At 44.4% G+C, this 21,385-nt stretch overlaps 1 protein-coding gene across 11 annotated transcripts in view; it reads left to right on the forward strand.

Moving 5' to 3' along the window:
• The window catches only part of LOC310872043 (rho guanine nucleotide exchange factor 28-like), a 68,942-nt gene that overhangs the window by 38,658 nt on the left and 8,899 nt on the right, over window positions 1–21,385 (forward strand). For 6 of the 11 annotated variants that reach the window (XR_014570338.1, XR_014570339.1, XR_014570340.1 and 3 more), the window contains 19 exons: window positions 1,162–1,289; window positions 1,680–2,044; window positions 3,426–3,600; window positions 6,053–6,164; window positions 6,398–6,475; window positions 7,832–7,874; window positions 9,500–9,592; window positions 11,065–11,188; window positions 12,011–12,155; window positions 12,749–12,804; window positions 13,644–13,701; window positions 14,286–14,424; window positions 16,991–17,124; window positions 17,243–17,389; window positions 17,729–17,979; window positions 18,595–18,720; window positions 19,214–19,331; window positions 19,702–19,956; window positions 20,979–21,055. Coding sequence is in view for 8 of the 11 variants with exons in the window: in XM_083783729.1 (XP_083639855.1) it covers window positions 1,162–1,289; window positions 1,680–2,044; window positions 3,426–3,600; window positions 6,053–6,164; window positions 6,398–6,475; window positions 7,832–7,874; window positions 9,500–9,592; window positions 11,065–11,188; window positions 12,011–12,155; window positions 12,749–12,804; window positions 13,644–13,701; window positions 14,286–14,424; window positions 16,991–17,124; window positions 17,243–17,389; window positions 17,729–17,979; window positions 18,595–18,720; window positions 19,214–19,331; window positions 19,702–19,956; window positions 20,979–21,055 (2,624 nt within the window). In the remaining 3 variants the exon portion in view is untranslated. The remainder of the gene's footprint in view (window positions 1–1,161; window positions 1,290–1,679; window positions 2,045–3,425; window positions 3,601–6,052; window positions 6,165–6,397; window positions 6,476–7,831; window positions 7,875–9,499; window positions 9,593–11,064; window positions 11,189–12,010; window positions 12,156–12,748; window positions 12,805–13,643; window positions 13,702–14,285; window positions 14,425–16,990; window positions 17,125–17,242; window positions 17,390–17,728; window positions 17,980–18,594; window positions 18,721–19,213; window positions 19,332–19,701; window positions 19,957–20,978; window positions 21,056–21,385) is intronic. The other 5 variants (XM_083783728.1, XM_083783726.1, XM_083783731.1 and 2 more) reach the window with 5 other exon arrangements.

The raw sequence follows: 21,385 nt of genomic DNA on the forward strand, positions 1-21,385 counted from the left end.
ACCTGAATCTTTTCCTAATTGTAAAGCCTATCTCCCCAAATCCTCCTCACAATGTCAAATCCTCAAATTCTGCTATTCTTGTGGGTATATGTATAATTAATGAATGAATGAAATTTTTATTTTCGTGTCATGCCACTTTGGCCCATCCCATATGGGATTATATGACACATTTCACAGAATACATTGAATACAACTGACACTTCCTGTTCATACATATTTGTAAATTATTAGAACAAACAAACAAAGAAAATAAAACAAATAAAATAAAATAAAACGAAAACAATCATAACAAGGCCATTTTACATGTAAATGGCCCTCCTCCTCATTGACCAGGCCTTCTCAAGGAATGAGGCAAATGAAAAAGTGTACTTTTCAAACAGGCACTTCAGTCTCTCGAAGTCCTCCAGCCATACAAATTCATGGTTTGGGTCTATCTTATTAAAAAGTCTCTCCCTAATGGAGTTGTAGAATGGACAGTAAAAAACAAAATGCATTTCATTTTCGATTTGCTTTAGATCACACAGATTACATAGTCTATCCTCCTCCACCGTGCCTACATATCTACCTGTCTCAATATGCAGACCAAGTATGCCAGCTTTAATTTGGGCACACAAGGATCGTTTTTTCTTTGACATATTATACTGTACATAGTTTTCTGTCTCGTAGACCTATATATATACCTGTATATATATGTATCCCTCACAAAGTATAGCAATACAAGTAAACACACACACACACACACACACAACACTGTATGTGTGAACTGTGTGAGCTTGTAGATCTGATATTTTCACTACTTCTTAAACTTTTTTATTTTTATTTATCAAAATTATTGGATTTTCCCCCATTTTATATGAAATATTTGTTGGAATTGGTTTCAGTTGATGAAAAGTTATTTTGTTCAAACCTTTTCATTGAATTTGTTTGAAATAATATTTCTTTAAATGTAGGAAACATGCTGCACATGCTTGCTTGCTTGCTTGCACACAGATCCACACAAACACATGCCTTGAGACCAGGGTATCAGACTGGCTGCCCCGAACAATGACAATGACTGCCCAGGATGTCTGTCACTTCCTGTGTTTCTGACGTTGCTGTGGAAACTAAATGTAATATTGAACCCCCCCCCCTCTCTCTCTATCTCTCTCTCTCTCTCTGAAGAGAAAAGCCAGTCGATAAGGCAGAGCCAGGTCCCGTCCACAACTCTGGCTGCAGCCACCAGACTGTCTGCCATGATCCACGGCAAGGACCATGTGTACGCCAACACCATGCTGGTAGACCAAGACCAGGTGAGTTGAACACCAACCCAACACCATGCTGACCAGGTGAAAACACAGAGAAAATGCAGTCTTGCGTTGCTTAAGAAAGTGACTAAGTATGATCAGCTTGTCATCATGTCATGAGAAACACTATTATTCAGTATATTACAATTACATTAAATCTGTATTATACTTTTGATACAGGTGATTGGGATCTCTTAACCCTATATACTTAGTCGTACAATTAATACAAATATTTTATAATATTTCTAACAATTTTCGCCTATAATTACTTTCCCAAAAATAGGAATGCCAGGTTGAAAGTGGTTAAACTAGTTTAATTCAAAGAGGAATCATTATTCAGTGGAGTCCTGTCCTGTCCTTCTCTACTGTACCTGAGTGTTGGCTTTGCCCCCGCAGGTCGACGACGTGGATATAAGGTACCACACCGCAGGAGAGGAGGAGGCAGGCCTCACGCCCCAGGTGGGTAGTCCATGCTGGGACTCAGTTGCAGGGACTCCCCCCGACATAGCCAGATGCCTTCAAAACCAGCACACGTCCCTGTGCCAGAACGGGGAGAGGGTGGCCCAGGGCTCCGCTGCTGGTCCTTCAGAAGAAACATCCCCTCATTTCTCCCTCGCCTCCTCCTCGTCCTTTCCTTCCTCCCCGCTGGCCTCCGCTTTCCGGCTTTTTGAGGCAGGACAGAGGAGCCAGACTTGCCCGTCCTCCTCGCCTGGCTTCAGTCACAGAGGAGCGAGTCTACAAGAGGTCACCCAAAGTCTCAGGTAGGACCACCACGTCTGTGTAGTTATGCTGAGATTATGGCTGAGGAAAACAGCATTGACCATTTGGATTCAGATTTTGAAAGGCAATCAGAAATGCAAATGGTTCTGTAGAACTTTTAATCACTCAAATAGATTATGTACAAGCTCACAACGCAGCACATTGTGACTGTGAGCTTGTAGATATGCTATGCTATTTGCACCATTTTTGCGTACAATTACATGCCCAAAATAAGTTGGAAGTAGTTCAGTATTAAGTTCAGTATTTTAGGACCATTCGGTAAGGCTCATCAAAGAGTAATTAGTACGGGGCAGGCTGATTAAAAAAGAAAAGAAAAGTGTACCCATGGAGGAAAATGTATGCCTTTCTAATCTCAGTCCAAGCCAAGAAGGTCAGCTAATTTTACTTTGAGTCCAATGGAGGGTCATACAAATTTGAATTCATAAAATAGTCATTCAATGAGTCTATGACGGTCGTTAACAAGCTATCAGCACACTGCAAGTGTGAACGACCCAGTCAAGAGAGAGACAGAGTCAATATAGTGTCTCAACGATAGTGATTGACACCCCTAGGGAGGGTTCATCTTTTTTCTTTTATCACTTGGGGAAGGTCATTGATTGTTTTTACCCAGTCAGATGTAGGGTCATTTTATACCAGGGTATATACATTTTCTCCAGGGGTAAACTTAAAGGTATATTCAGTGATTTCACTTAATTCAAATATCACTTATTTTTTTGTTTTGTTGTGATAATCCTCTCTACTATAGAGTGTGCTGGCCATATAAGGAGTTCCTCCCTGTCCCCAGTTAACCCCTGGGGGTCAAAAACCCTTAGGTTTCGTTTTTGACTCTCTATCCTGATTGGACGAAAGGCTGGGTCCCACAGCCAAAAACGAAACCTATGGTTTTTTGAGTGAAATCACTGAATATACCTTTAAAAAAAATCAACCTGTCCCTAAATATATATTTTGTTGATGGGTCAAAAATACCCTGCACAAAAATACCCTAAACCAGACCTAAAGCAGACCAAATATTTTCTCTTGGAAAAAAACATTATTTTGACATTCAATGATTGTTATTGCTAGAGAATGGGCTGCAAGTCACAGGAAGCTGGACAACAATTGACATATCTTCCGAATTCAATAGACAACATGTTTTGAAGTTTCTCCGTACATTCCTTTGTGTTTCATCAGCGCCGTTGAAGCACTGCTGGGAACTTTGTTATTGAATTAAAAATGGTGGCACGACACTGTGGCATGCTGAAAATAGCTGTTCTACAAGATCTTGTATATGGGCTATATATATGGTGCGTCACAGCTTCCTACAATGAGGTATGAACCAGTGTGTGTGTGTGTGTGTGTGTGTGTGTGTGTGTGTGTGTATAGTCCCAGTCTGGAGTGTGACAGCGGAGAAGAGGATATACTGGCTCATTCGTACCCCTCCTCATCTCCGAAGCAGCAGTCTGTCCTCCTCTCCAGCTCAGGAGAGGAGAGAGACTCATTTGACACGTCACCAGACTTCAACCGCACGCTGTCCGACAGCACACACAGCTCTACTAAGGTACCTTTACACGCTCTCCGACAGCACACACAGCTCTACTAAGGTACCTTTACACGCTCTCCGACAGCACACACAGCTCTACCAAGGTACCTTTACACGCTCTCCGACAGCACACACAGCTCTACCAAGGTACCTTTACACGCTGTCCGACAGCACACACAGCTCTACCAAGGTACCTTTACACGCTCTCCGACAGCACACACAGCTCTACCAAGGTACCTTTACACGCTCTCCGACAGCACACACAGCTCTACCAAGGTACCTTTACACGCTCTCCGACAGCACACACAGCTCTACCAAGGTACCTTTACACGCTCTCCGACAGCACACACAGCTCTACTAAGGTACCTTTACACGCTCTCCGACAGCACACACAGCTCTACCAAGGTACCTTTACACGCTCTCCGACGACAGCACACACAGCTCTACTAAGGTACCTTTACACGCTCTCCGACAGCACACACAGCTCAGGTACCTTTCGGCATAACGCTGTATATGCAGTGGTGGGATAAAGTACGCAAATGTTTTACTCGAGTAAAAGTATCAATACTAACGTAATAATGTAGACATACTCCGTTACAAGTAAAAAGTTAAAAGTACCAAAAGTATTGTCATCAAAATGTACTTAATGTACCAAAAATAAAGTACTCATTTATGCAGAATGTCTCATTTCAAGTTTTCAAAAATCTTTTGAAAATAGCCGGATCTACAAGCTCACAATGCGTCACGATGCGCATTGTGAGCTTGTAGATCAGCTATTTTCAAATTAATATAATGCTGAAGTGGTTAATGTATGTATTGTAATAATAATCAAAATCTAGGAAACTAGTAGTTTTCAAATAATTGTAGTGGAGTAAAAGTACAATATTTGCCTTTGAGATGAGTGGAGTAGAAGTAAGTACTGACAATTGGAAATACTCAAGTAAAGTACAAAAAACTTAAAATTGTTTTAGTTAGTTACTTAACTTAATTACTTTACACCACTGTGTAAACCGGCACAGCTTTTTGTTTTACTAGCGTGTTTACCTCAAGATTCAGGCATGGTGGAATGCTATACAACGTAATACATTTGAACAGCCTGCCGACGTCTCAGTGAGAGAGTTCCACATTTGTCGCATGATTAGACGGCAGCGTTAAAGTGCAACTTCAAATGATTGATTGTTGCAGTTTGCGGTCGCAGGAGGAGGTCTGTCCGACTGGTACGGTGTCCGACTTCCACAAGCAAATATATCACCATCGTTCATCTGCAGAGCAGCCACTCATGTGGAGTGGCGTTAAGTTCCTTGCTCAAGGACACACCATGATAGCACCGCTCCATTTGTACAGCCAGTCTCACAGTCAAGCAAGACTGTTTGTCTTGGAGAGTGATTCCATAGCTTGTTCAGTCCATTTAATGGACTTGGACGTTGACATTGGATCTGTCAGGCCATTATTACCAGTATATTTCACCAATTCTACAAGCCACTGTGTTCTTGGATTGAGCTGGTCAACTTTCCACCGCTCGTCTCTCATCATTAATGGCTTTTACGGGTTCTGGAAGCCATTATATGCCAGAATATAAATTGTTAGTTTTAAGGCTAGGAATGTGCTTTAATTTGAATAAACATTATGGAGAATGCTTGAATTTGTTTGATTATGGAGGTAATATAATATGTTTTGTCATTGTGACATATACCCTAGTCCTATTAATAGTGCAAAAGTGGTACTTGAAGCACCCTAGGCAAGACCTACGCTGACTATCAGCGGAAGTTGCGGGATTTTAGCAGAAGTATTGCCCAAGGAAATGACGTTGATGCTTTGCAAATCAGTTTACATTCTCCGCGAATGAAACAAGTGTTGTGATTGGTCGGGGAAAATATCGTATCCGGGGGAAATACATCTGACGGATATTCCGGAGGATATGTCCGCCGATAGCTTCTCTGCCTTACGTTGTGACCAGGCTTTTCTTTTCGCAGATAAGTAAGCCTGGGACCGAGGCTATACTTGAAGTGGTCTTGAATAATCAAAATGACTTGCCACTTTGGATGCATCAGTACACCCAGTAACATCATCTGTGTTTTGTTTTTTTATATATATTTTTTATCCCACAATTTTGTAACCCATTTTTCACCCCTGTGTCAATCATCTAATGTGATCCTGGGCTCTACACACCCTCCTCCAACCTAGTCCCCATATATGGGGGACAAGGGGAGAGCAACGGACTTGAACTCATGCTTCCTTCATGCCTGAGTGTCCAAGTTGCTCCTTTACACCTGACAGGGGGGAGTTTCCCTGGTTGGACGTAGCGCGTGGAAGGAACACGTTATTCCAACATCATCTGTGTTCATTTAACGCTTGAGAGTTTACAAGTTCACCCAAATCACAATGCATTTTTTACACTCCCAGTCGGAGTTAAATGAACACTGAGGATTTTCCGGTGTCCCGATCTAATCTGTCACCCGTTCCTCTGCAGAAGACGGAGGAAGCAGAGGTTCGTCATCGTTCCTACTCCTATTCGTCCCCCAAGGCCAAACTGTCACGGCCCTTGTTAAACCGAGACCCTGCCATCTCTGACCTCTCAGAAGGTGAGCCCTGTGACCCTTGAGCTATCCTTCCCCAGAGATGTGTGTGCCACATGTCTCTAGGAGGAAAGACCAGACAGGTGTCATAAATCATTCACGGCTTAAGTTCAATAACGTGTGAGCGCACGTGTGTGTGTGTGTGTGTGTGTGTTTGGGAGTATACGTATGTATGTAGTACGCACACACATTGTCCGCCATAACCTGCCCTCAGTGAGGTCATAATTTGCCCTGTGTAGATGGCGCGTTCAGCAGCGGCCGTTCTCTTCTTCAAGCTCTGTCTCTGTCTAAATCTCTCTCTCGTCTCAACCAAGTTAGTAAGTAAAGTACAGCATCAAAATGGCAACCACTTGGTTTGCCAGTGAACTGTCTCCCAGATCACAGTGTGTCATTCATGTGGCTGTTGTCATTGTTATTGATGATCTGTGGGAGCTAATCGGTGATGGTTACTCGGAATGCTTAAGCCTGATTTATATTGTGTCCCACGATTGTATGATGATTGTTTTGGGTGGAAGTTAATGTGCAAGTTAATGTTTGAGTCCACGGCATTATAGTCTGAATGTACTGCAGAGTGTTTCTCCGAAGCTCTATGCTAAATATATTCAAGCTTTTTTTAAATATTGGAAATGTATATATTAGTTGATGTAATTGGGGCATGGGGCTAACCTGACTCCGCCAGATGGGGCAGCAGAGAGGCATACACAGTGCTGCCTTGATCCCGCCTCTAGCTGCCGCTGATTGGCCAGGCCGTTTGGTGGCCGGAGCATGGAGTCTGCCTGAGAGTTCCCAGGTGGGAGCAGGAGGGGGGGAACCCAGTGTACTCTCTGCTGCCCCATCTGGCGGAGTCATTGATTGATTGATTGATTGATTTATTTACAGTTTGCAGAATTACAGTACATTTCAAGCACAAACTCAATACAAAGACTGTTAACTGTGACTGGACGACCCAATTAAGCATTACACTTGTTTACAAGAGGGTCCACCCATGTTCAATTCATCAAAACATTTAGAGACGTACAAATAGACACATATATATATAGTCAAAGAACAGAACAGGAATTCATCATAAAGGAAGCAAAAAGGGAAAAGAAACATATACAGTGAGGGGAAAACGGGGGGGGCTGCATTAAAGGCAAATTATATTTCAACAAACCAAAGCTTTTTATAAGCAATTAAATCAATGAGTTCAGTTACTTATAGAACTCCAGATTAATGTCTTGTACGAAGAGGCCTGAATTGAGTATAGTAATGGATGTATATCCAAAAGCTTTGGAGAAATGCTCTTTCTGGAATTGTAATAAAACCAGTGACTTGCAGTGATTTCTGTGTTTCTCCCAGCTAGCGGTGTTGGGCTTGTGTTGTGGAGGGATCAGTATTTTGGTTGGCCTGTTGCCTTCTTCATTGCCCTTCTTCACTTTCTTTCCTTTTCCTGCGTGCTTCCGGTCTGTACAGGGCTCTTCTGGGATCTGGACCAGGGGCTGGGCCATATGGGTTATATTTTTTAACGTAGCTTCTCTGCAGGTTTTCTTTTTTTTTTATTGCTTCCTTGCAGAAGAAAAAAATATTTTATAGGGTGGCAGTTTTGAAAACCTCCATCATTAGATTTTGATATGAAACATTGACAGCAGCAGTTGTGATAGGTTCACCTGCCTTGTGTTGTGTCCGCATTGCAGAGCAGAGAGCGTTCAGCCTGACCGAGACCGCCAGGGAGAAGAGGTAAGACCAGTCATGTCTGTACTCTGTACATTAACAATCCATTATGCTCTTGGTGACTATTCTATCGAATATGTTTAGATTCCTCCAAAAATCTTGCAACAGCCTTTTTTGTTTATTAAATATTTATATATCGAGTTGGCATTTTGGAAGTAATTGTTTTTCCATTTTAAGTTTTTTATAATTGACTAAATTGACAGATTATTGTCAGATTATTGTATACATGGTTGTACAACGTTGTCATGTGAAAATAGCAGATCTCACAATGCATCGCATGCAGATCTGCTCTTCTTGATGGGAAAAGGTACCCCCCCCCCCAAAACCGATCCTGTAAAGATTCACTCCACACCGGGCTGCAGCTACTCGGGAACAGGCATGCTCTCTGTTCAGGCTAGCTAGGTACCTGAACACGCGGGCCAGCGGTTCAGCTTGGCTCGGATGTGCGCACATGTGTTTTTGTGTGCATTTCTGTGCCTTAAGTCTCCAGTCTTGAACCTGTGGTTGGGGTCTTGGCTGAAGCAGGATGTGACATACTTCCTGTTCCAAGGCCTGGAGGCCAGAATATGCTCTGATTGCAACCTCAAAATAACCCAGAGCAAACACAGATTCAGGGCTTTCCTGGACTGCAGGCCTCAGAGAAGGCCAGTTCACTTTCAGACTATCGGTCATAGTCAATTTACAGTACGTGTGTGGTACACAGTCAAATCGTCAGTGCTAATTTAACTCTGAGAGGGTGCAAATGGAACCAAATGGACCCTTACAGGTCCATTTGGTTCCATTTGCACCCTGTCAGAGTTAGACATGTTTGAAATATAAGGCGTGTAGACCTATGTGTAGACCAACTGTCTTCTCTCAGTAGTCTGGTTTAAGTTCCCTACATACTATCAATTAATATTCAACCCATGTTTTTTACCTCATTTAACTACCATCATCGTCATCATCATCAATTCATCATGCTCTAATATTTCATAATGGCTCATTTGCTGTAAAACATGCATTGCTAACAGAGGAAATATCATATTAGAGCTTATTATATCATTACATGATAAGATCAGACATTCTCATATTAAATCATGTTAATGTTAATTGCTCATATCGAGATCAGTAGCCCAGAGATTTGATTATATCTACAATATCATACTTCCCCTCACAATATCAACAGGCCTCAATTAGAACAAAATGTGTGGGGAAAAAACAAAATAACCTGACAACAATAACATTTGCTTATATTGTAAGTACTTAAACAGCATTTAGAACAGACATGATCTGTCGTCAGCTTCATGTATAAAAACTGTATTTTCCTTACAGTTCCATCATTAGGAAATTGCTCTTTTTGGCCTCACAAAAGATTTGTACACGGTAAAATCCTCAGTGTTAATTCACCCAGTGCTAAACCCTGAGAGTATACACATGATGTAACCAAGTGGACCCCTTCAGGTCAATTTCTTTACATTTGTACAGTCATCAGAGCTAAAGGAACACAATATTTACAGTATTTATATGTAGTTTTACAGCATAGCCACACAGCCATATTAGGTGTCGTCTATCATTTTGACTAGTCGAGGGACTCTTTCTGGTGACTTATAGCCAACAACAGCCGAGTCGTAACGTGTGTCGTGTCCAATCAGGGCCCTGGGTTTCCGTAAGAGGGCCCAGTCAGCAGAGGAGGAGAGTGGCAGCGCGTCACTCCAACACCTCACCCTCACTGAGTTCCTCAAAGAGTATGTTGTTGTTCAATAGATCTGGCCTCCAATGCCATGCATGTGTGTATAGACTGAGCTGACATGTACATAACCCATTCTAACCCCTCCCCCTCCCCTTGTAGAAATCACACATCCACTCATACGGTTTCTTAAAGCTAAATTACACTTTTTGTAGAGGCTTCGGTTGTGTAGTTAACTTGCGGTGGTGTAACCTTATATATAATTTGAAATAAGTTCAATAGTTGCTCCGTTGATTAGAAATTGGCCTACATTTCATGGTGAAACGAGTCCAAAAACCCGACATAGCATTTCTTTTTTAATGTAAGAAAGTCAGTTACCTGTTGATTTTATTGTTTGAAGACGGCGATCTGCAGATCCAGTCCGGATCTCCTCCCTAGTTAAAACTGAAATTAACACAAAGTTTACATTTTATAAAAACAAAACAGAAATCACTGTGTGTCTGGTATTGAAATGTTACTTATTGGCAGAATCCGCTTTGTTTGCATTTGTTTATGTGCTAAAATAGTGATTTTGCGACCTGTCACCTTCTAAGTCAATGACAATTTTGCAATATCAATTTCTATTGAACAAAGCAACTTTGACGGCACCTCGCCGATACATAACGGCAAGGTAACTACACAACCCAAACCTCTACCAGTGTTCTAGCTTTAAAAGCTTTCTTTGGTCTGTTATGTTTCACAAACTGCGGTGGCCGGTGAGTGGACACTTAACAGGCCACCCTGAGGTTGACTGTGCTGCATGTACTGTAGGTACTGCATTTCTCTCTGGTTTCTCCTCACATCCAGTAAACATTAACCACTTTAACCCTGCTCTCCCTATTTTTGGGAAGAAATCCCCCCCCAAAGTAGTAGTAGGCTACTATTTCCACTATTTGATGTACAGTGAAGTCTATCGGGCTTAACCACTTAAATTCTATAGGATCTATACTTGGCCCCCAACATTTATTTTGCTTCACATTGTGAGTTTGTAGATCTGCTAATTTAACCGAACGTTCTGCTATTATGCCCATAATTGGGAACGCCCGGGTTCAGGTGGTTAAGTAGATAACTCTTTATGGTCTTGGCCTTTCACCTGGAATGTCTACTAGTGTACCTGCCATACAGTAACTGCTGTGAATAGCTGACATATTATTAATTGCATCTTTGCCAAGGTCGTCCTATAAATAACATAGACCAAAACCCCTTAGTGACTTGTCGGTCGAGAACTTCCAAGCATGCCGAGCATGTTCCTAAGAGTAATGGAGGTGGAGACCAGGGGTTCTGGAAGACTGGGAGTCTGGACATTCTTCTGTCGCAGCACAACAGCAACATCCCTCAATTGTTTTAACTTTTCTCAGCATGTTTATGATAATAATAAGGTGATTATCCTTATGAAGAGTGCTCATAATTGGCAGGAATAGCTTCATACTAGCGGAATGATCTGTGGCGAGATGTGCTAGCTGTTGACTCTAATGTTCCCAATGGAAACAGGATTGAGGATGAGGAGTGGGATAAATACATCATCCCCACCAAGGCAGAGTCTGAGAAGTACAAAGTGAGTCGCACCTTCAGCTTCCTCAAGAGCAGGATGTCAAGTACACGCAACAAAACCAAGGTGAGGCGCTGCCAAAAGTATAATTTCCTCTGGTGGAAAATATGATTCCTGTCATTATAGGCAGGCGATCGTGCGTCAGTTGAGCGCAATTAAAAAATGTCCTAAGAGTAGAACTCGGCTTACAAAAGTTGGAACTGCTTCCCAAACTGGCATTGTAAAAAGTCTTGCCAATGTCCTCTCTCTCTCTCTCAGATGGGCTTGGTCAGAATTCCTGTGTGGGGCAGCTATTGTCTGAGCATGGTGTCTTTTATTTGGGGAGAGTGGAGCGAAGGGAAAAAAAATCCCCCCGTGTCTTAGATCTTAGCAACGGGACACACTGAAAATATCCTCTTACATAATCCAGCAGACCCCCAACGCAGAGTGAGGAACCAAAACACATTCCATAGTATACTTCCCCTCTTATAAACATGTGGTTGAACGGGCACGCGCACACATATGCACGCGCATGCACACGTGTACATGTGCACTCTTAGCTTCCTTGTAAAATTTGATATACGAAAATAAACAATACCCCCACCCTGGAAAAAGGAATCCCCCTAAAAAACATCAGCAGCAGTCATCCCTCTGGACTTTAAAAAGTAAATAGACACAAGTCCACTCAGAGTTCTCTGTATGTCCCCGAGCTCCACTTCAACAGACATGCTAGCATGGATATGATTGCTATATGCCTGTCTCTGCCTGATTTTCACACTCATGTAATTGCCTATTTTTTTACTTTGCTTACAGTTTCACAGTGTCATGGTATTAATTCAATATAATGAGATAAGTATTGTTCGGTTGACCAGCGAGATTTAACGTCTACTGTACAATGTTGCTTCCCAGGTGAAGGGGAAAGAGGTGAAAGAGGGGAAGGAAAAGCCAGGAACTACTAACGGACACCAGTTTGTTCCTGTGTCTCAGTCTGGGCCCTCTCTATGTGCTGTGTGTGACATACCTGTTCCTGTCAAGGAGTTGCTCCAGTGCTCCAGTGAGTGCTCCATTGCTGTCGTTACACTCTACACAGTCAAAATCATGAGTGTTAACTCTGAAATATGTAAATAGCCCCAAAAATGAACGCTTAGGATTTTGCTGTGCATTATGTACCATTTTTACAAGCTTTGTGCATTGTCGTTACTACAGCATCCGTACTGATACATTTCAGCACACGTTATGACCAGTGTTGCCATGTCTGCTTATTATACACGATTTGGGGCTAGTTCTTTTTGTAAAGTAGCCTGTAAATAATGGTAGTCGCGGGTTGCGTTTTTTGGGGCTTCTTTCTAAGTTGAAAGAAATGCAGATTTACAAGCTCACAACGCCAGGTGTCTTGGCCGAGGATGGGAATCCTGGAGGGAGTGGCGAACTCACTTCTCTAACGACTCTTACATGTCTAGTGGGTAACTAACCACCAAATAGCCGATGTGAAAGTTCACAACTTGCATTGTGCTGAGCTTTGAGCGCCAGAATAAGACGCTGTATGGTTGATGTGGTTAAAAAATCTGGGTTTACCAAATATCGGCATTGAGGTTATTTTATTGTTGAATCGAGGCTAAATAGGATCTACTCTTCCTTCCTCCTCAGACTGTTCTCAGAGTGTCCATAAGGGCTGTCGGGAGTTGGCTGCTGCCTGTGCAAAGGTAACCAATCAGGGTTTGGGTTATTGATTTGACTTCAAATCATTGTCACGATTATTTCAAACTTTTGCTTCAATTATGATTAATCAAAGTACAACTTCACCCATTGTCAAACTATCTTCATATAATTTGTCCTCACTAATGCCTATGATAAAATGTTGCCAATTTTCTCTACTCAGTCTGTGTCTCATGTGATGGCTGTGATTATCGTGAGAACAATGGCTTTCGTTATAGCCTGCAGTTTCTATTAGCTGGGATTCCCCATTGATGATGTCACTGGTAGGCGGGTTCTCTCCTCTGAGACACACCATCTGAGGACCTATATGAAGATAGAAGTCGTCCTTTAACTTTATTATTAAAAAAAGAAAGAAATACATATAGTGAAAATAGCATATATACAAGCTCACAACACGTCACATCACAACACGTTGTGATCTTGTGGATTGGCTATATTTGTATTCCATCATTGGACAACAATATAATAGTATAATACAGGGGGAAGTGGCTAACTAATCAACTAATCAGGTTAATTGATTATACAAAATATATTGTATTAAACTTCATGAGCAGGATTAAGTCGGGTATTGGTTCTAAACTGTCAGTTTTGATATACGTTCGTGTAACTTCCCAGCCATACCCATTAGTTTCAGAAACATCTCCTTTTACCTCCAGCAACCGCAAAGAGGTTTGGCCTGCGGTCTAACCAGGAGACAAATCTCCTGTTGGTCGAATCCGAGCAATTATATCAAAACACAAGTTGGATGTGTGTCACTTGAAAAGACAAAACGAAGTCATAAATCGCGTCTGTTGGGAGTTGATAATGTGATTATGTGTGCCCTCAGAAGCCTCCGGAGAAGAATGTGTTGATGACAAAAAGCAAGGCCTCAACTCTCCCACAGGGTGAGTTACACATTACTGCTATCTCTCTCGCTCTCTCCTCTGCTCTCCTCTCTTGTCTCCTCTCCTGAAGTAGAGCGAGTTAGACATTGCTCCCTTCCTCCCCCATCTGCCCGTACAATCTATCTCACGGTTAAAATGTTACTTTTTAAAACTGCTCAGTGGGAGGTCCGGGGCTGTGAGCAACTGCGCACGCACCTATACTTTTTTGGCTTGTGTGCAGCAGTGCAGAGGTTGAGCGGTTCTTACACTTTAACCGAATAAGCAATTGCATGTCATTTTCATTTCATAACTGACTGGCCCAGTCTTCTGAGTGTTTAGATGTCTGACACGCGTGTCATGGTCACGGGAGGTCATCGGGTTTCCTGGCTTGTGTGACCTGGCTTCCCGTACAATGTGTTTCCACAAGTCGTTATGAATTAGTGAAACAAACACAGACGTCCCAACAGCCTCACAATAATAACAGCAGTGGCACAGTAGAATAAACACAGTACTTCAACATTAAACAGACAAGAGTACTTTATTTTTGTATTATTTTCTTACGGGAACGTCAACACAGATTGACTCTTTCCTCTTCCTCCCTCCAGGCTCCATGAAAGACAGTGGTCCATCCACTGTCTCTTCCTCACCATCCTCCTCTTCCTCTTTCCCCGTGATGACCTCTAGAGAGAAGAGAGACGTCATAGCCTCCCTCTCCAAGAGCCCCTCCATTTCCATAGATAGCAGGTAGGTTGTCAAGAGCCCCTCTATTTCAATTTACAATTTACAATTTAGGCATTTAGCAGACGCTCTTAATCCAGAGCGATTTACATTAAGCAATAACAAAAAAGCATCATACATCACATAAAATCACATAAAAAGCATTTATCATGAAACATGCGTAAGCTAAGAACGTAACAGTGGAATATCTATATAATGAAACTATACATATATACTATACTATGCTATACATATGTACTATGACGTGCTATGGCTACATACAATGCAATTATAGTGCTGTCTACATAACATGCTATAAATCTGTATCGCTATCTAAGTCTACAGAAATGCTATCTAAGGGGGTAGGGTAAGTGGTTTTCAGACTACGGCGGAAGATTGGGAGTGATGCTGCAGTTCTGACTGCAATGGGAAGTGCATTCCACAGTTTTGGAGCCAGAAGGGAGAAGAGTTTGGGACGTGTGGAGCGTTGTCCCGGCGTTTTTAGTGAGGGTACTTCCAGCTCCCTGCGTTGGCTGATCTGAGTGCGCGGCAGGGTTTGTAGGGTTCAATCATACTTGCAAGATATGGGGGGGCCATACCTTTGTTTGCTTTGAATGCCAGCATCAGAGTTTTGTATTCTGTGTGGGCAGCGACCGGGAGCCAGTGGAGGGAGCGGAGCAGGGGGGAGACAAGCGAGCTGCGGCATTTTGGATCAGTTGGAGAGGCTTAAGTGCACATGCTGGTAGGCCAGTAAGGAGGGGGTTACAATAGTCGAGTTTTGACAAGACTGTTGTCTGGATTAGGAGCTGGGCTGATTCCTGGGTGAGGAACGGTCTAATTCGTCGTATGTTATAGAGTGAGAACCTACAGGATCGAGTGACAGCTGTGATGTGAGTTTTGAACGAGAGCTGACTGTCCAGGATAACACCAAGATTCCTGGCTGTTGGGACAGACGTTACCAGGGCGTTGTCTACGGAAATAGTTAGCTCCCGCATAGGGCAGGACTTAGCTGGGAAGAAGAGAAGCTCAGTCTTGTCTGGGTTCAGCTTGAGGTGGTTGGAGGACATCCACTGTGAGATGTCAGCCAGGCATGCAGTGATGCGCTCTTCCACCTGAGTGGATAGCAGATACCATAGATAGCAGGTAGGTTGTCAAGAGCCCCTCCATTTCCATAGACAGCAGGTAGGTTGACAAGAGCCCCTCCATTTCCATATATAGCAGGTAGGTTGACAAGAGCCCCTCCATTTCCATAGACAGCAGGTAGATTGAGGGGGGGGGGCATTCAGTCTCCCTCAGGGGGCATTCAGTCTCCCTCAGGGGGCATTCAGTCTCCCTTAGGGGGGGGCCGGGGGGCATTCAGTCTCCCTTAGGGGGGGGCCGGGGGGCATTCAGTCTCCCTCAGGGGGGCCCAGGGGGCATTCAGTCTCCCTCAGGGGCCCCCGGGGGGCATTCAGTCTCCCTTAGGGGGGGGCCGGGGGGCATTCAGTCTCCCTTAGGGGGGGGCCGGGGGGCATTCAGTCTCCCTCAGGGGGGCCGGGGGGCATTCAGTCTCCCTCAGGGGCCCCCGGGGGGCATTCAGTCTCCCTCAGGGGCCCCCGGGGGGCATTCAGTCTCCCTCAGGGGGGGCCGGGGGGCATTCAGTCTCCCTCAGGGGGGCCGGGGGGCATTCAGTCTCCCTCAGGGGCCCCCGGGGGGCATTCAGTCTCCCTCAGGGGCCCCCGGGGGGCATTCAGTCTCCCTCAGGGGGGGCCCGGGGGGCATTCAGTCTCCCTCAGGGGCCCCCGGGGGGCATTCAGTCTCCCTCAGGGGGCATTCAGTCTCCCTTAGGGGGGGGCCGGGGGGCATTCAGTCTCCCTTAGGGGGGGGCCGGGGGGCATTCAGTCTCCCTTAGGGGGGGGCCGGGGGGCATTCAGTCTCCCTCAGGGGGGCCCAGGGGGCATTCAGTCTCCCTCAGGGGCCCCCGGGGGGCATTCAGTCTCCCTTAGGGGGGGGCCGGGGGGCATTCAGTCTCCCTCAGGGGGGCCGGGGGGCATTCAGTCTCCCTCAGGGGGGCCCAGGGGGCATTCAGTCTCCCTCAGGGGGGCCCAGGGGGCATTCAGTCTCCCTCAGGGGGGCCGGGGGGCATTCAGTCTCCCTCAGGGGGGCCCAGGGGGCATTCAGTCTCCCTCAGGGGCCCGGGGGGCATTCAGTCTCCCTCAGGGGGGGCCCGGGGGGCATTCAGTCTCCCTCAGGGGCCCCCGGGGGGCATTCAGTCTCCCTCAGGGGCCCCCGGGGGGCATTCAGTCTCCCTCAGGGGGGGCCCGGGGGGCATTCAGTCTCCCTCAGGACCTAGAAGCATACCCTACTCTATCATCCATTTTAAAATTAATGGGACAATCATGTAAAACCACATATCATGTCCATTGAAAGAAGACTTTAAACTAGCGACTGAAAGCATAAATTATGACAATGATTACTATGGTAATAAAAAAGGTCCTGTCAAATTCCCATTGTAGTAGAACTGAGAAGCACTTGCTTATTGGCTTCATATCCAGCCGAGCGTCCTTGCCGCCTGGTTCAGATCCATTCTAATGGGTTTTGTCTCTCTATGCAGACGACTGAGCGATGTGGCAGGGGTGGACGGTGAGAGTGACGTGAGCACCTGGGGCAGCAGCTCTTTGACTGAAGACGGAACACAGATCACAGCTACACCCCCTTCTGTCGACCCTCCACACAACACTGCAGAAGGTGACCATTTTGCAATCGTATCTTAATAGTCACTGGACAGTAACTGCATAATGAGTTTGTGTTCTTAGCAATGCCATCCGTGTTTTTATTCATTAATTGTAATGCTTAAACATGGCAGCCGCAGAGGTGGTCGACGCCCCCCTGCTGTGCGAACTATCGGCCGTCCCGCTGGGACTGGAGGCGGAGTCCTGGAGTCTGGCGGTCAGCCCAGAGTTCTGTAGGCAACACGACAAGCACACTGTTAAACGACAAGATGTCATTTATGGTGAGAGACCACGCTATACTTCCCCTCACTGTTGAGCTCTCTCTCTCTCTCTCTCTCTGTCTCTGTCTCTCTCTCTCTGTCTGTCAGCGTTCGTGGCCTGCCCATCTGATCAGAAATCTATATAATATTGCCCCGGCTGAAGTGGTTAATGTACGTTTTGTAAAAGTATAATATTTGCCTTTGAGATGTAGTGGAGAAGAAGTTAAAGTATTGGAAATTGGAAATACTCAAGTAAAGCACAAATACTAAAATTGTAAAAAACAAAAAAACGAAATAAAGAATAAATAAAAAAAAGTACAGTACTTAGTTACTTTCCACCCCTGCATGTATTTTGTGCAGAGCTGATGCAGACGGAGCTGCACCACATCCAGACGCTGAGCGTCATGTCCGAGGTGTTCAGGAGAGGCATGCTGGAGGAGGTGCAGCTGGACTGGGACTGCGTTGCCAGGATCTTCCCCTGCCTCGACCCCCTGCTGCTCTTCCACAGGAGCCTGTTTGCCGCGCTGCAGGACCGCCGGCAGGCCGCGGCGCAGCCCGAGAGCCCGCGCAATTACGTCGCCCAGCGCATCGGAGACATCCTGTTGCAGCAGGTGGGCGGGCCGTGGCACTGGTGCGCGCGGCATCGATTGCGTGCGCCCTCGCATAAACTAAATATATATTGTCACGTGTTGTACACACACAAATACTTTGTATGTCCTTTTATCAGGGGGCCCCCCAACCTGGGGTCAGTGGAGCCCTCCCCATTCCCTCATTCACTGGGGGTCTGCGACGACCCGCTTTACGGAACTGATATTTATTTATTTGAGAATGTGGCCCTCCCAAAGGCTCCTGAGCTGCTTTGGGTACAGCTAAAAACAGATTTCAGCAGCTAACAATTAATGGCATATAGTCTCTCACACCTTCTAAGAATAACTTGACAGCTAACTGACAAGTAACAATATACTGTATACTGTATGTGTGTGTGCGTGTGTAGATTGGAGTCACATGATACAAATTGTATCCTGTGTAAAATGGGTGGGGGGGTGACCTTATGTACTTAGACGTAAAACAGTCGTATTGATACACACACATTCTCCTAAATACAATTTATTTTCATTTCATCTGTATTTGGTCGCATATGTGGTCACATTGTTGAGCCATGGGCCTACACAAGACACACACACATACACACACACGCACACAGTCACACTCATGGTCTACCTCAGTTCTCAGATGAAAGTGCGGAGAAGATGAAGCAGGTGTATGGAGAGTTCTGTAGCCACCACACTGAGGCGGTCAACGTCTTCAAAGAGCTGCAGCAACACAACAAGAAGCTCCAGGTGTTTGTGAAAGTAAGTAATAATAGTACAACTTTATTTGTATAGCACCTTTCATGACATGAAATGCAGCTCAAAGTGCTTTACAGAGCAATAGCGAAAAAAGAAAAGCAAAGGCGTAAAACAACATTAAAATAATAGCAGTAATGCAATACAGTGAGGACATGAATAACAATAAGGATTTTAAAAGCTAGAGTGTAAAAGGGCTGCAACCTTATTATATTATATTATTATTCTCCTAGCGATTGTTCTATCCATTACTTTTTCGAATGATAGAGATACTTATGAAGTTTTTCACAGTTTGTAGGCGTTATTTAATAGCTCATTGCAAGAGTTAGGAGCTTGTAGAATGTAGATCATGTATCTGTGCGGGGAAAATAGCCGGCAGACAAGCTCATAAAGCGCTTTGCTGCGATTCGTTGTGAGCTATTTTATGCACACGATATACCACCGGCGCTCTGCGACATGTAAATAAGGCTTATCGCCCTCTCTCCATTGTTTCTCACAGCAACAGAGCAACAACTCTCTGGTCAGACGGAGAGAGGTGCCAGAGTTCATCCTGCTGGTCACTCAGCGCATCACCAAATACCCAGTACTACTTGAGAGGATATTACAGTACACTCCCAGTAGGTCCACTCACTGTACTGACGTACTGTACAACTGCCAAGTGTGCGGTCACTATAACATTTCTATTATGCTTCCATTGGTGGAAATGTGGCTGCAGAGCTATATCTTGTTTTTCTCGTATGCAAAGGTTAAGAATGTGATTCATATAACATGTTATTTAGTCAGATGCTAGTTAAAATGTACCGAATGTAATATAGATAGTATGTTGTTTTTAGGTTCACTATTACCTGGTATACTAATTTCTTCTCTGCATTCTATTTATGTGGGGGTTTTTATTTACCTTGTTTATTAGAGTTCATGCATACTCCGATCTCGCACTCGTAAGTGGTAGGATTGGATTGTCTAAAAGGCCTACATTGTAATTTGCAGAGGGCAGCCAGGAGCACTATGACTTGTCACAGGCCCTGGCGCAGGTCCGTGACATCATCGCAGCGGTGGACCTGAGTGTCAGCGAGTACGAGAAGGGACAGGAGCTGCAGGAGGTGCTGGCCCGTCTGGAGAACAAGAGCCTGGCCAAGCTGAAGAACGGCAAGGTGTTCCGCAAGCAGGACCTGCGGAGCCCTCACAGGGTCTTGCAGCACAAAGGCCTGGTCTACTGGAAGACGGCCACAGGCAGACTGAAAGGTGGGTGTTGTTGCCTACTTTCATTGCTGTAGGGCAGAAAGCATGTATATTCATATTTCAACTTTATTATGTTTTTATTTTATTTTTTATTGTATGCAATACTGTTGATTGAACTGCTTTTTTAGGGGGGGGGCTTATTTTTTGGGCCTGCCTTTTATTGATAGATATATAGTAGGTTGACAGGAAACTGGGAGAGAGATGGGGGGGAAAGACACACCGCAAAGGTCGTCGTGATCGGGACTCTAACCAGCCTTGGTGCCTGGACCTTCTAGGCCGGTCCGGGCCATTTGAACTGTTTTGGACTTACAAGTTTCCACCCTATACTCATGTGTGAGCTTGTAGATGTGTGGTTATTTGTGGTGTACGACACTAGTATACAACTAAATATAAATCAGGTTCAGGTGTGACATGATGAAACCCACTTCGTGTAAATGGTAAATGGTGCATTTATATAGCGCCTTTATCAAAGGCGCTTTACAAAGGTGCATTTCATTCACCCATTCACGCACACATTCATACACAGATGGCGGCAGAAACCATGCAAGGCACCAACCAGCACATCAGGAGCAATTCGGGGTTCAGAATCTTGCTCAAGGACACTTCGACACTAACTCTGGGGGAGGCTGGGTTCAAACTGGTAGCCTTGCTGTTACCATCCAGCTAACTCTGCCCCTGATCCACCGCCGCCCATGTGTTCTTATTTTTTTCTTCATATATTTTTCTGTTGTGTTGGACAGCTGAAAGCAGGGTGCTTGCACAGGTGTGGAAAGTAGGGATCATTATGAATTCCTGTAGCCCTTAAAAGTATGGAAATGTGGGTGAAAGTCTTGAAGAATTCTGTAATTTCTCTTTGTGAAAAGGCACTGGAGTGAGAGATAGTGTAGAGGAGTTGAGTGGTCTCAATTCTAGGCCAGTATGGAAACAAACATTTTGTATCTTTTGTAGGGGAATTCAAGATATTTAGAAGACGCACTATGTCTAATAGAAACCTTTCTGCATTTCTCCCCTCACTCTTCTTTCAGACACCTTGGCTCTGCTGCTCACAGATGTCTTGGTTTTCCTGCAAGAAAAAGACCAGCGCTTCATATTTGCTGCTGTGGTATGTCTTAGGCTGGAGAAAAAATGGGCTGTCTTAGGATCACAATCAATTCCTTTTCACAATGTCCTTCTGCGGAAGGAAGTGATCTGAGTGAATTATCATTCACTCTTTCCAGCAGTGGAAAGTAACTAAGTACATTTACTCAAGTGCTTTTTGGGGTGCTTTTACTTTACTTGAGTATTTCCAGTTTTCAATACTTCTACCTCGACTCCACTGAGGCAAATACTGTACTTTTTGCTCCACTGCAATTCTTTTAAAGCTTTAGTTACTACTGTAGTTACTTTGCAGTTTGCTCTTTTTAACAATATATTTATTGTTTTTTTTTTTTTT

The sequence above is a fragment of the Protomyctophum parallelum genome (genome assembly GCF_964188405.1).
Source record: "Protomyctophum parallelum genome assembly, chromosome: 15".
Lineage (NCBI taxonomy): Eukaryota > Metazoa > Chordata > Actinopteri > Myctophiformes > Myctophidae > Protomyctophum > Protomyctophum parallelum.